Genomic DNA, 14982 nt, shown 5'->3' with positions numbered 1-14982 from the left:
CAAATGAATCCAGTAGTTTTATATTTGTAAATCACACACAAGAGTTTCATTGGCATGTTTATTTTTCACTGTTTATGAAAAGCTAGCAGTCAATAACTTATTACAGAGATGCTCTTACGTGATTGTATTTGGGTATTTCAGGACATATGAGTTTATGGTGGTGTATGTTGCACAGTAGCTAGAAGACAAAGAGTGATATTTTAACCATGAACTATTCTCTCAAAGTGCTTTAGTAACAAAATGCACATTTGATATTCAAAGCAGGCCTACAATCATACAACATATCAATGTAAACGTTGCTCTCTTTGGGGTGAGAAACCCACTATCATAAACACTTGTCCTAATGTAAAATAATTACAGGTACAAAATGTGGCCAAAAACATCTTTTTTAGATTGATTTACTACATATTTCCAGTAATGACTGCAATGGATACTGTATAGTGAGCATGAACACCTTTCCACAGGCTTAAAATATACAATGCATATAGAAAACATTTAGAAAATAATTGCTCAAAGTCCAAACAAAGATCAGGTCCAGTAATCACTTCAGTCAAATCTACCATCCGTAGAAGGGGGTGAAACACCCTCAAATGACATGCCGCTCATGTTGATGCATGAAAAGTTCAGAAAATATTAAGGTCAGGTTTTTAAAGACACCAGGATTTATTGCACATCTATACAGACAGTGCTCGGAAATGGCAATTACGTATGGTTTTAGTTTTAATCTGCGAACCGCTGTTACTCAAGTATTTCCAGACGTCGTGGGCCGTACAGGAGGACGTATGCTATATGCCAGTCGCCACCTCCGGACAGCTTTAGGATGTCCTCGGGGGACACCACGCTAACCTTATCATCATCAAACTTCACCCATTCATCTGTTCAAAAGACAGTGAAAAATCAATTAATGTTTTACAACATTAATACGCTCAAATGAAATGTCTTAAAGAAAAAATGAAGTTCTGGTTTTGTTAAAGCATCTTTATTGAAGGCCATTCAAACATTTCGCTTTTTAGAGGGCACTTAAAAGCGTGAAAGGAAATGATTACCTTCTTTTCTTTTAACCCAGGCGACATAGTGGCCAGATGAACTGGATCGACCCTGATGTGTCAGAACCGCCTGCAGGTCATAGTAACCGCTGTTGTTGGAGCCCAAGTCTGCAGATAACAAGTAGTCATCATATAAACTCACTTGGAAAATAAATCCCAGTCATTGTTAAAGAAAATGGATCTGGCATTTAGCACAGAGTACATACCATCAGAAAAGCAGAAAGGTTCATATTTTGTTTCTTTGGGTGTCAAAACCTTCTGATCCACCTGATTCATGGGAAATACAATAAAACCTGTACATTTACAATTGGACCTTTTATATATTTTTTAATAAAGCCATTTCAGGGTACTTGCTTTTGGCTGCTGCTGCATTTCAAGCTTCTTATCCTCAATCTCCTTGAACTTTGACCTCAGTGAAACCATTTTCTCTTGAAGTTCAGAAGTGCACAGTTCGTAAACATCCAGCATGAGAGGGAATTTGACATCCTAAGCACAGCAAAACAATTAATATGCAGGTGCCCAAATCAGAATACAGACATCAACGTACAAAACCAAAACCACACCCACCTTAAGGACTTTGGCGTTAACAGATTCTTTTTCTTTATAGTAGAACCGGACCATCTGAACTGTCAAGTACGCTGGGAGACGTCTAATTTTGGACTGAAACAGAGAAACAAAATGAGGGACTGTTCATTTGATAATTCGTCTAAAACATGACATACTTCACTGCCAGTCAAGATAAAATCATACGGATTTGATGTAGTGAGCATTTCTTTGTAAAGTAGGGGAGAGCTTTGTGATGTCTTCTTGTAGCCTCTAGAATGTGAGAGAAAGGACAAGATTAAAAGGGACAGTGAGTGCCAGAGGTAATTCTTGTGAGGAGTGATTGACTGATCTTCACTCACCAATCGGAGTCCAGTGGCGAGATATTTGACTTCCTGGTTGATAAAGCAACTGAGCTGCAGTTGGCTCTCTGTGCCTTTGGTCGGTTCTTCATCCTCTGACTCCGTGCACTTCATACTGCACACATACAGGTTAAGGACCTCAACACACACATGGTTGTATCTATGAGATCCGAAGGACCAGCTAAAGGTATAGTCCATCCCAAAATATTATTTTATTTAAGTTTAAATTTTCTACATAAAAAGAACAGATGGTTGAATGGGATCTATTGAAAAGGATACGTAGTCTCAAATTCAACACCAAAATACTGTTCAATAAAATTTTTCTTTTTGGTGGCGGCAGCAGCTCCATTATCACCTTCAGCCTGTAAAAGACAAACAAAACGTATAGAAACTGTCATTAAAGGAGTAGTTCACCACAAGATTTGCCCCATTCACTTCCATAGTAGGAATAAAAATTACTATGGAAAGTGAATGGGGGAAATTTTTAAAGTGAACTACTCCTTTTATGGCAATGCTTTGGAAATAAAATTATAAAATTATTTGAAAAAAAATTGAATATAATTGAATAATTTGTAAAAGCATTCTTGCCTCCATTGGGGTTTCTGGTTCTTCAGGATCTAATTTCTGCTGAAGGACCCGCATTACCTGAACCCAGCACTCGTTGGCATCCTGGGTAATAAATAAAAACATTTATAAATAAATCGTTGGATCTAAATGGACTCCATATGTCTAAGTTTGCACCCTGACCTGCTGGAGGTACTGGCCCTGGTCTCCTTTCTCTGCAAACTGTGGGAAGGCCATATGCAGGAACTGCAGCAGAATGATGGGTGGAATGCTTGAGGAGGTCTTGTCCATGGACTCGAACAAATCACGCATAGCTGAAAAAAAATACTTGATCAAATATGTGCAACACGCTTGCTGAAGCAAGAACTGTTCCCACCCCACCAGACCTTATGCATCTTGAGCAGGTTTAAAGTACAGTGTCTGTATTACAGAAACGTCATAAATCAGAATCTTATCAGTTTAGTAACCATGATGATTTAAACTTTAAGATCGTGAGTTTCTGTAATATGGCCCAAGATCCATGTCCAAAAACCTCACCTGCTGTGATGTACTGAGGAGGGGCATTAGCTCCAGAGGACCGCAAGGCACCAGAGTACCTACAGGTGGAGGCAAAACACAACAAGAAGTTTCTTACACCAAAAACAATGTTGAACTAGATATTAAACCGAACTTAATACGAAGTGTGTGCTTAAAACGTACCTCCTGAGGGCTATTTTTAGCTCAGGCACAGAACGCAGACACTGCACTGTTGCGTTCATGTAGCACGTGTTGCCCAAATTTGTCAATCCGCATGGCAACTCCATCTGAACATGAGAAATTAGATAAATGTACTTTTCGCAGGAATTTAACTCTAAGGTTAAACATGAAGACCAATGATTCTTGGTTAGCAGATCATTCTGAGCCAAAGCAGAAACCTTACAGCAGATGCGAGCTGCTCCTCTGTCATGTCCTCTACAAACATGGGCCGTACTGCAGGCTCCTCGGGCAAAGCTTCAGCAGAGCCCATCATAAGAAGGGTCATCCCCTACATAAATGAGAAAAAGATCAATTCGGCTCGAAAAAAAATCACAGTGTAAGACAAAATGAAATGCCACTCACAAATGATGATGACTTACATTTTTCAACTTGATATTTCCCCACTCATCATCCTGGTAATGAATTTAAAAAAAAAGTGTCACACGCCTGCATTTACTTTGAGGACAACAATGAGGAGCACTTTCAATAACCTATCATAGCCGTTACCTTCAGCGTTCCTCCTTTCACCATGACTTTCTGTCTCTCTGGCTGAACCCCCGTCAGAGCAAACAGCTGGGCTTTGAACACCATGGGCGGCTCTTCTGTGTTCAACTCCACAGCATCAAACTTCTCCTTTCCCCATTTCACATTCACTAAAACAGCACAGCAACAAATAAGCATACTGCTACTACAAAAGTGTAGTTTAAAAAGAGGTTAAAAAGTTTAAAAGAAGAAATTCACCCCAAAGGGTCATTTCTGTCAGCATATACTTGCCTACTTGTCTTTCAAGCCTGTATGATTTTCCTTCTACAGAACACCCAACAATCTATTAAAATCTAATACATTTGATGCTACATGAAAGTCTTTGGTTCTTGAATGTATCATGATGAAGCAAGTTTGAATGTGTGAGATCTAGAGCAGAAGACAAATTTGTCTGTTCTTTACACAAATAGTATGATTGTGGAAAACTTAAATGCAGAACTTTTTGCCATTTGGGGTTGACAGCCCCATTTACATTCAACAAAATTAATTTGGACACATCTTCGCTTATTTCATAAAAAAAATGATGGATTTGGATTGGAACAGCACAAGGGTGAGCAAATGATGACAGTGATTTTTACTTTAGCGATTTTAATTTGTATTTATTTGTTTGAGATCACATATTGACTGTATGATAATTCGATCAGTTCTATCTATTCAAAATGGACATAAGCAAGACTAACCCGACAAACATCTGGCTACAAATTATTTAAATATCAAATATTTTAATGCTGTAATACAGAAAGTAATGCAGCTTTGAGGGATCTATAAACTGAAATCGTTTAAAATTAACTAATAAAGTTAAGGCACCTGCCATTTAGCAAGTTAGCTTAAACCATCAGTTGGTCCTCAAATCAAAACTCTTCGATAAATCTATATAGACAATTTTCCTTCATGTAAACAAGCCGGCCTTAAACCTTTAAATAACTTATGAGAATAATATTTCCGGTTTGGTTCATTAATAACGATGTAATTTGACAGGTTATAGCATGACAGGCTAAACTTCGCACCGTAACTCGTTTGTATACGATTAATTTAAACGTTTGGATTGTTAAGTAATAAGCTGTGCGGAGCATCTATAACTGGTATTTTTGCGATAAAAGTCATTCGTAAATAAAAAGACCTGTAAAGTTTTAAAAGACAGTTTAACAAAGTGTGCGCTACTTAGCCGACAAGCTAACATGCTGCATCACTGATGTAAAAGTCTGACACTTTATGATCCACACATTATAAATATTCACATAAAGTATAGATGTCCCCTAAATAAACTACATAACAAAAGCTCGCTACAGCAGTTTTGCAACTTGTTTAGCTGCTTTCTACTATATTATCAAAGAAAAATAGCCATTGAGGCCTGAAGCTAACGTTACTTATCGTGCTAACTGCGAAGCCTCTTTGCACACATCTCTTAACTTAACAAGCTGTGATTTGGTAAAAGATAAACAGTAAACAAACCTGTAAATACGGGCATCTTTCTGTTCTTTTGTCCTTTATAAAGCTTAGCAGTTTCAAATGCCCGGTGTAAGTCGGGATGTGGAAGATTTGTATGTCTCCTAACTTCATTCAAACGGTGGCCCACAATGACGCTGCAACTGCATGCTGAACGACGGATCAATGGGCTCGGTGAGCAACTATGTAAACCTGAGGCAAAATTACTATAAGGAAGGATTTGCTCATGAATATTAAATTAGACCTCCAGACGTTGCAATTACCTTCACATAGACCAGAGCTTTGTTTATGAATAAAACATATGCAAAGCTGACTTTTGCGTAGTTAGTTACCATCCAATGCTGATGGTTTGAAAGTAACGTTACGTAAATTCGCGCGGCAAATGAAGGATGACAGACAGGTTATGAACTGCCCATGTAAAGTAAAAATTAGCAATGCTTTTAACAATAACTGAACAATTAATGCTTTCACGTCAAACGAACGAAAAACGAAGGGCTAACGTTACCTTCTGAATATTAATTATGTTATAGACGCTACTGGAAAAATAAAAAGTAATGTAACGTTCTGTTTAATATTCATTAGCTCACACGTTCCATAGTAGGATTTGTAATTTTTGAAATGCCGTTTGGCGCATGCGCAGTCGGAGAGGTTTCGAAGTTGACTTGCGGGGTGTTTCTACAGGAAGGCGGACATGTTCGTCAGGCAGTGGGAGAATATCGGGCACTTTTTTTTTAAAATAGCATCGATTAAAGCCTGATTTATCCTTATTGTTACAGCCTCGTGGATTACATGATCGCTGGGAAACCTAAAACTGACCTGCGGACCAAGAGAGATTACTTGCGGACGGACTTAAAAAGGATCGTTTTAACCAGGATCGTCTTTTAACTAATCGAAATTTGAAAGGCGAAGTTTTTTTCGCCACTTCTTACTTTGCAGCTGTCAGACTTGTTTGGCCTGGCATTCGTTCATATAGACACAAATCTGGATGATCTAACTTAATGTGGCCGCATGTTAACTTCGCAACACTTATTTTATTACTTATTTTGCGTGAATGTGATCAGTTCGTGTATGTTTTTTAAGTAGTCTGCTCCCCTCGTTTTTTCATGAAGCTAAATTAGCTTAGCGCCGTATAATCTGTTGCTGCTACATTTTGTGTTTGTTTGCCAAGTTGTCATGGACTAATCCGGACGCCTCGTCTTGGTGTGTTTTTTTCCTGAAAATGTGGCTTTTTGTCATCTCTCGGTCTTTTATAAGTTTCAACGAGAGTGATAATAAGGCTGTAAGACATAAAACGTCGCTTTGATCAAACTGGTGTTTATTGCATTTTGAGGGCAGGGGAAGTTAGCGAGCTAACTCGCTAATTTTAGCCAGATCAACTAATTTCTCTTGAATTAAACTCATCTGATCGCCTACAAACATGTCTGTTGGAGAAAGTATGACAGCTCGTTTCGAGAAGATCGATGCTATGCTGAAGGATCCCAAATCAGAGATCAACACAGACTGTCTGTTGGTAAGTTTGCTTTATTAGCTGATATGATTTAGCGATACTTTTGTTTTGGTGGATTACTGGCAACAGCCTAATATAAAATATGAAATACGCACAATGTGGTGCATACAGAATATTACTGTGATGCAGGGTATACAAAACAGTACAATGGCTTAGCAAAGTGATGTTTTATTTTCTCATTGACCGTGTAATAAACGACAGTAGCCTACCTTGTCATTATTGTTTACTTTAAGTATTTGAATGATTTCAGTTTTGTTACTTTGCCTAGATTTCCACTTTTGAACGTTTTTGACACGGTGTCTAGTAAATACACTTTTTATGCACAGATTTTTGCCATGCGTAAATGACAATACACTGTACACTCTGGTCAAGTTAAATGTCTTGATCATAAACACAAAGTGACAGTTTCTAGATCAGACCTTAGAAGGTTTAAGCCTATAATCTTTAATTAATCAGCCCATATCTTTAACCACTAGGCCACACCAACCATTTCCCAGTGCCATTCATGTAAATGTGTTCTCTCTATTCATTCTCACTGTTTACCTGCTGTTTGCAGTGATGAACTATGCAAACAATGCAGATGCTTTAGCAAGGTTGTAACTTGTCTCAAATTCAGTTTTATGCTTCCGTGCTACGATCTTTAATATCAGTTTATGTGATCTGCATACTGTCAGTTTGACATCCAAATCCTGTAAATTGTCTCCAGCACCTACTGTATGTGTACAAAGTTTTGTAAACCTAAATATCAAGTTACATTAAGAAGATGAAGTATCAAATCCTGACATGAAATACACACTCTCAGTTTGACACTGGAATGGATGCCACTATTAATATGTAGTAATGTACAGTATCTCTCAGACTTTGACAACCACAATGGCTATTGTTCTGAAGGTCATAGGATTTCAATGGCAGTAATGCATAATGCTTTAAATCAAAGCGTTAAAGGATGTGTCTTACAAAACCTGAACAAGATTGGGTCATATTTCACTCAAATGAGATATTATGGTTTGCTTCGAAGTTTTAAGAACCATTCTTTATTATTGCATGCATTGTGTCGGTATTCTGTCACATTTTCTCTTTTTTTTTAAATTCTCCTCACCTTCTGCAAAAAAATATTTTATCATGTGTAAAATATTGTATTTTTAATAAATTCACAAAAATAGCCACCAAAAAATAATTATTTAATGCACATGATAATAATCCACCAATGATCCAAAAAAATCATATTAGTTGTGACCTGTGACCTGGACATGTTGTATTTCATGGTCATGTTTATAGAACATTACAAAGCCATTTATGTTTTGGTAAACATTGAAATTTCACTCTCTTGTGTGATTTGTAGAGTAAAAATAAGAAGGGTTTGATATTGAATGTTTGTTCAAGTACGTCTGCTTTCTTTTGGCACTTCTGCTTTTCTAAAGGTTGTTTGGATGCTCATTACCAGAGATTGAGAATGTGTTTGACAGTCACCCCAATCATTATAACATAAAAATGATGGTTTTATTAAATCATCCAATTCAAACTAGGGCTGCAGCTATCGATCCTTTAACTAATTGAGTATTCTACTGATTTTCCATCGATTAATCGGGTATTCGGATAATAAGTACTTTGTCTTTATTAAAAAGCAATACTAAATATACAAGAGAAAATAAGACAGGTCTCTAAAAATGAGTAAAACAACTAATTTGTTTCCTTTTTAGAACAATTAAAGTTTTTATTACTGAAATTGCATACATTAAGATCTGTGAAAACTAAACCAATTTAGTACATTCCATTGCCATATTAAATTCAAAATGCAATATAATACAAATATATAAATAAGAAACATGAATAAAAATAAAGGAATAATTCCAAAGGTAAACGACTAACTTCAGCTTATGCATGATGCATTTAGTTTATATAAATTAGTTTGTTTCTTTTTTTACTATTAAATAGTAATATATAGCATATGACTTTTATTTTGGCAGGTTGTTGGAAGACGCTTATTTTTTAGTATGTTGGTTTCTTCGCTCAAACAATAACATTGTTTGAGCGTTGTTTTAACATTGTTTTAACATTAAGTTGAAAAATTTAGGAGCACATTAAAGAATTTTAGGGGCGCAATGAAAATGTATTAAATAATGTGTTTTTACTTTAAAAAAAAGGATACAAGGAGACCTTTAAAAGCAAAGTGATTTCATTTATTTGAATACAGTAAGTACACTAGGTTTTCTTTTAATTATTTCAACAGCTGTCTCTTTAACAGTATTTAATAATTATTTTTAATTTTAACTGTATGAACATCTGTAATAAAGTAGTTCTTGGTTCTAAATTCTTAAAGTCTACTTGGTCCATTTAGACAAAGGATATCACTGGCCCAGAAGCTTTTGTAAGCAGGACGTCTTGCCCGCTTTGAGCTTTCACATTTTTTGAGAATTTCACATTCCGTGTTCGAGATGTCGCTGTCTCCGTCGATCAAAACGGACAGATAATGTGCTGCTCTCAACTTTTCTGCAAGGCTTCCTTTCATTGTGTCTGCAATTTGTCCAATCAATTCTGCACACCTTTTGTCGTTGTCATATGTTGGATTTATGTCCACTCCATTTTTCTTATGTAGGGTAATAAGCGGACCAAACTACACAAAGGCTGTCTCTTCTTTAGCGATATAATAGGCAATATTAAATTTGATTAGGGCTGCAGCTATCGATTATTTTAGTAATCGAGTATTCTACTGATTTTTCCATCGATTAATCGGGTATTCGGATGATAAATACTTTTTTCTTTATTAAAGAGAAATACTAAATATACAAGAGAAAATAATACAGGTCTCTTAAAATGAGCAACTAATTAAAAAAAATAAGTGTATTGCTGAAATTGCATACATTAATATCTGTGAAAAGTTAACCCATTTAATACATTACATTGCCATATTACATTCAAAATGCAATATAATACAAATATATAAATAAGAAACATTAATAAAAATAGAAAGAATAATTTCAAAGGTAAACAACTAACTTGGCATTTAGTTTATCTAAATTAGTTTAAGTTTTTTTTTACTATCAAATAGTAATATATTTGTCCACATAAAATACCAAGTTAACCAGACTTTTATTTTGGCAGGTTGTCTGAGGACGCTTATTTTTTAGTATGTCTGTTTCTTCACTCAAACCATAAAATGTTCGTGAAATAAACTCTCTGAGCAACTCTGGAGATGAAGTTCATGTCCTCATAACGAGCAGACGCAGACAAATTCATGAGCATCACTCATGTAGCATGTTAAACTGTTTGTTCACGCAGACACGCAGAACAGACAGATGACGTGTAATTAACAGGATTAATTGCCGCCGCCTCAATGATTTTTTGTAATCGAATTACTCGAGTAACCTAAATTTTATTTTCAGCTGTCGTCTTTTTTTCTTCTTCAGAGAGCAGCACCTGCCTTCTAACAGCTGCCTGCATGGTTGCCGATTCTTTGTTTTCTCTTGCTATGTACGCATCTCTGCAGAGTGCATGCTTCCGCGATTTACCGTGTTTTTGGACCGTACCTCGTTTAAAATGAGGGTTGCAACAAAGGCCGAGTTGTCATCAAAAATTAGCCATGGGAATGTTTTCTGCCACTGTGGATTGAAATTGTATTTCCTACCAGCAGTGGAGGATGAACCGTTATCGCCGCTTGGTCCCTCATTTACATTTTCGTCGCCTTCCTCTTCCATATCCTCCTCAGGATCGACTGTTTCTGTCACGCTCTGTCTTATGAAATAATAACTAATTGGCTTCATAATTCATGTATGTTCCATGTCTATCTCTCACTATGCGTTACTGCGTTTACCTCAGTTTTTTTTTTAATGTGGTGCCTGGACGCACTTTGCGTGGATCACGTGAGATTTTTCTGAGACCGCGTTATTGGCGTTTTATCTGCTTTTCATAGAAAAAAATCATTAGCACACGTGCAACTAAATACATTTTTCAGTTCGCACACATCTGTTTTTAGTCGCAAATGCGAGTGAAATGCTCGCACTGTCGAGCCCTGGTTCGTGAAGTAAACTCTCAGAGCAACTCTGGAGGTGAAGTTCATGTCCTCATTCAGCGCAGACAAATTCATGAGCATCACGCACGTAGCACGTTAAACTGTGCAGTTCATTCACGCAGACACGCAGAACAGCCAGATGACATGTGTAAATAACAGGATTCGTCGTCCACAAGTCCGCATCTAGTTTGATGGACTCAATGCAGCCGGAAAACAAGTTTCACTCACAAAATAGACTAAAACAGTAAAATAGCAGTTCACCATTTCAATAAGCTATCACTTATCTATCAGCATGAGACATACGTGTGAGCGTGTGAACGGACTAAAATGCGTGTGTCTCATGGTGAATGCGGGAGACTTGAGAGCCCTGTAACATGAACAGAGTTTAGCGGGCTGTGCGTCAGTAATAACGGTCCGTGGGGAAACGCAGTGCTCCGTGTGTACTGTAGTTAAATGGATTAAACAAAGCTTCGAGGCAACAAAATTTGCCTCAATGATTTTTTGTATTCGAATAACTCGAGTTACTCGAGGAATCGTTTCAGCCTTAATTCAAACTGCTCTGAATTTTGTCACACAACTGATTATGCTACATTCAGTAACCTCCCTGTTACACAGCCTTTGTATAAACCATAGCTGTATGTTTTCTCTCAACTGGAAAGAGTAGAGGTACAGGGCTCTAGACTCATTTTTCCCACTGGTCGCACTGGTGCGACCCACTTTCTCAGTTGGTCGCACCAACTTACAATTTGGTCGCACACATCATAATGACCTTCCATAATGACCTCAGTTGATGAATCGTTCTGTTAATTTGTCATGCTGTCTTTTAAAATAGTTGGATATAGAACGCTTCATATTTGCGCTTTAACACTTGCGAGCCCAATAAATCCAAAATAAATGCAAAGAAACTTTGTATTTGTTATTTTATACAGTTTTATATTCAAGTTATATTGGCTATGAAATAATCTGACACAAATATAACCGGTCACTCTTCACAATCCTCATTTATTGCCCTCTTTGCAAAAAGCTGTATTTTTGCCACTGGCCTTCTTTATTTTTACCACATAAAATTAAATTAAAATAGCTACTGTAGCTCAAAACTCAAAAGTAACGCAGAACTAAATTATTATATATGTACTTTATTACTACAAATTGTCATAAATAAACTTTAAATACTAAATCTTACAAACCACTCTTGTTAAATGGTCTAAGCACGCTTGTGTTTTGAGTGACTGATTTGATGGGTTTAGACAGTAGTGTTGTCACGATACTGGAATTTCTAACTTCGATTCAATACCTAAAAAAATATCGATATTCGATACCATTTTCAATACCACGGGGAATAAACTGCCATAGCAATAAGGCCCTAATAAGCAATAGCAATATAGGCCTTTTTAATTTTTATTTGAAGTTAAATTGAACAAGACTAGACAATGAGGTATATATTTTTACATTATTTATTAATTGTTAATCTAATGTTAATTTTACGAATACATTTACTATTTAAAATCAAAGTTTTATTTGTCAGTATTAATGAACCAGACCCTGTTGAAAAAACCAGCCTATGCTGGTTTGGTATGTTTTGATGCTGGTTTGCTGGTTTGTGCAGGTTTAAACTGTTCATGTGCTGGTTTAAGATGGTCATATGCTGATTTAAGATGGTTCTTAGCTGGTTTAAGATCAAACCAGCATCGATCAAAACATACCTTACCCAGCATATACTGGATTTTTCAACAGGGGAGCTTACATAAATAGTTGTATTTTTTAACTAACATTTAAAAGAGATTAATAAATACTTGAACAAATGTATTGCTCATTCATTGTTCGTTAATGTTAGTTAATAGCCTACATTTTTATTTGGCTAAATTGGCTTTTATTCACATAGGCCCATACTGTAATCATTGATCAGCGCACATATAGACAGAAACGCAAACTTAAACGCAAGAACTGTTGCAGAGACTCCGCACTGGACATCTTTCTAACATTAACAACTTTTAACTGGAGCGAATGAGACGAGTGGATGAAATCATTGAACAGCGCACATACATAGAGCGCTATGGTAAACACGGAAGTGCAAACGTGTATCACACGCGAGAACTGTTGCGGAGACTTTACTCGCACCAGCATTATTTCAAACATCAAATTAACCGGAGCGAACGAGACGAGTGGATGAAATCATTGATGAGCGCACATAAAGACAGAAACGCGTGCATTAAACATGAGAACTGTTGCGGAGACTCTGTACTAACATAACCAACATATAACCAGGGCGAATGAAACGAGTGGATAAAATTATTGATCAGCGCACATACATGGAGCGCTATGGTAAACACGGGAAGCGTAACGAGTGTGCACCACGCCAGATGTGTTACTGAGACTGGCCATCTTTTCTAACATAAACACGATTTAACTGCCACAAACGAGTCAAGTATGTGAGAGGAGGCGGGGCTCTGTTGTTATGCGTTCACGTGCAGTGTGTGTCAAATCACAGTCGGAAAAGAGAAAGAGAGCGGGAACGCGCAGCTGATATCGATACGTGGGACATGGGTATTGGAACCGTTTCAGATTCTTCAGTATCGATACTTATCGAAATATCGATATTTTTGACAACACTATTAGACAGTGAGTCTCGTGAGTTCAGTGTTTGACATATGATTTGTTTCAACAAAATGAATCGATTCAAATGAGTCATTACGTCGCGAATCGAACATTAGCGGACATTGACGTGCTGTTTGTTATTTACTGCTTTTAGGACATCGCAAAAGATAGAAGTTAACAAGGAAAACACTTCATTGGATAGAATTTTTCCTTTATGTAGGCTGCATGTGCGGAACACTTGTCAAGGAAGAGAAGGCAACATGTTTTAATTTGAGCACATTCACACCCAGCTGTCATTCAGGTAAAAATATTCTCAAAATGCGCCACGTGAAACATTGATTCTGACTTCCGACCTTGCTTTTGGTTAACGTGTGAGGGAGAGAGACAGTTCAGAAACCGATGTGTTCGACTTCATTAATCGCTATGGAGAACGATCGGAATATGACATCAATGTTCCATGAGAGCGTTTTAAAAACATATGGAGCACTCTGTCCCGTAGTGCTTTTATGCCGTTCGGTCTGCACAACACCGAATGAAGTCAAAAACACACTTTAGTTTGGAGACAGAGGGAGTGCACGAGCTCTCTGCTCGATCTTTCCTGCAATTATCACAAGCGCGTCATTCACCACTCATACATCGCATTAAATGTTAAATAAATCTTTGGTGGGGCAAAAATTTGTTTTACACACTCGCATTAATGCGACCCTGTGAAATTTTTCCACGCACATTATAAAAAAAAGATCACATTCGCGAGCATTTTGGTCGCAGTCTAAAGCCCTGAGGTACTTTTGTTTAATTCATCTGAAGCTTCCCCTCACCTCTGACCTGTTCTTACCTGTCTTTTCCATGTGTATCAGCTCACCTGTCCCTGCATCCGCTTCTTATACTTCTATGTAGCTCGAGATATGACTTGTCTAATGAAACTTTAGCGTGAAGAGACTGCATGTTCACTCAACATGGGCAAAGGGCCGATCAAACCCACTGTTTGCTTGAAAAGCTTGTGACAGTTTCTCGCGGTACACTGGGGATGACTTTTTTCCCCTGGCTGCTCTGCCACGGGGCTGCACCCAACAACCTGCATCAGTATTTCCAGTTGTGTTATATTTTCCTTAGACTTTACATTCCTGGAGGAATGTGTCAGAAAAGACATTTTCACACTTAATAGTTCTTTTCCACATGCTGACCTAATTTGAATTTGGTGACAGGAATTCCTTTTGAAAATGTGATTTGAAGTGTTGATGAGATTAAACATACATAAATGACCCTGCCTGTGAAAACCCAGCTAAAGTCTTTTTTTATGTGATTTAATGTTTTCGACATAAAATCATCATACATAATGTAAAGAACATTCTGTGAAAATATAAACTTGATAACTTAAATATTGACTGAGTAAGGCAATGGTGTCAAAGGTTGAAATCGGTGAAATTAAAGCATACATGGAAGCAGTAATGCAATTATAGGTTCACGAGCACATTTTAAATGCAGATGAAACCATACTTTTATGAGTGTTTCAAGCCTGTGTTCACACAGCAGCTGAATGTATCTCAGAAGTGATTTTAATGTTATGCTCTGAGGTAAACTAAATGCTATTGGCTATTTTAAAAGCGTGATGAGCCATGGAAAGAGATGAGC

The 14982-nt window shown here is 37.1% G+C and overlaps 2 protein-coding genes across 3 annotated transcripts in view; one reads left to right on the top strand and one right to left on the bottom strand.

The window, feature by feature from the left end:
• Nucleotides 1-25: 25 nt before the first annotated feature.
• On the bottom strand, nucleotides 26-5408 carry usp14 (ubiquitin specific peptidase 14 (tRNA-guanine transglycosylase)). The gene is made up of 16 exons (XM_057334320.1): nucleotides 5246-5408; nucleotides 3758-3903; nucleotides 3631-3663; nucleotides 3435-3539; nucleotides 3215-3318; nucleotides 3053-3111; nucleotides 2699-2829; nucleotides 2540-2620; nucleotides 2231-2313; nucleotides 1952-2066; nucleotides 1797-1862; nucleotides 1614-1706; nucleotides 1401-1532; nucleotides 1253-1313; nucleotides 1047-1154; nucleotides 26-875 (listed from the first exon to the last, which is right to left on the bottom strand). The coding sequence occupies exons 1-16, from the start codon at nucleotides 5259-5261 to the stop codon at nucleotides 739-741; spliced, it is 1470 nt and encodes a 489-aa protein (XP_057190303.1). The 5' UTR covers nucleotides 5262-5408; the 3' UTR covers nucleotides 26-738.
• A 501-nt stretch (nucleotides 5409-5909) lies between these two features.
• Nucleotides 5910-14982, top strand: part of rock1 (Rho-associated, coiled-coil containing protein kinase 1) — a 65477-nt gene continuing 56404 nt past the window's right edge. For both annotated transcript variants that reach the window (XM_057334302.1, XM_057334301.1), the window contains exon 1: nucleotides 5910-6749. In XM_057334302.1, the coding sequence (XP_057190285.1) occupies nucleotides 6657-6749 (93 nt within the window). In that variant the 5' untranslated portion in view covers nucleotides 5910-6656. The remainder of the gene's footprint in view (nucleotides 6750-14982) is intronic.

This window comes from Triplophysa rosa, linkage group LG5, assembly GCF_024868665.1.
Source record: "Triplophysa rosa linkage group LG5, Trosa_1v2, whole genome shotgun sequence".
In the NCBI taxonomy this organism is placed as follows: Eukaryota; Metazoa; Chordata; class Actinopteri; order Cypriniformes; family Nemacheilidae; genus Triplophysa; species Triplophysa rosa.
Note: the sequence above shows the minus strand (reverse complement) of the source record. Positions and strands in the feature narration are given on the sequence as shown.

Excerpts from the sequence above, each read along its gene's own strand:
- usp14 (XM_057334320.1), bottom strand. Across the intron at positions 3,540-3,630 it reads GAAATATCAAGTTGAAAAAT|GGGATGACCCTTCTTATGAT; the intron begins GTAAGTCATCAT and ends TCATTTATGTAG. Across the intron at positions 1,533-1,613 it reads TTAACGCCAAAGTCCTTAAG|GATGTCAAATTCCCTCTCAT; the intron begins GTGGGTGTGGTT and ends TGCTGTGCTTAG.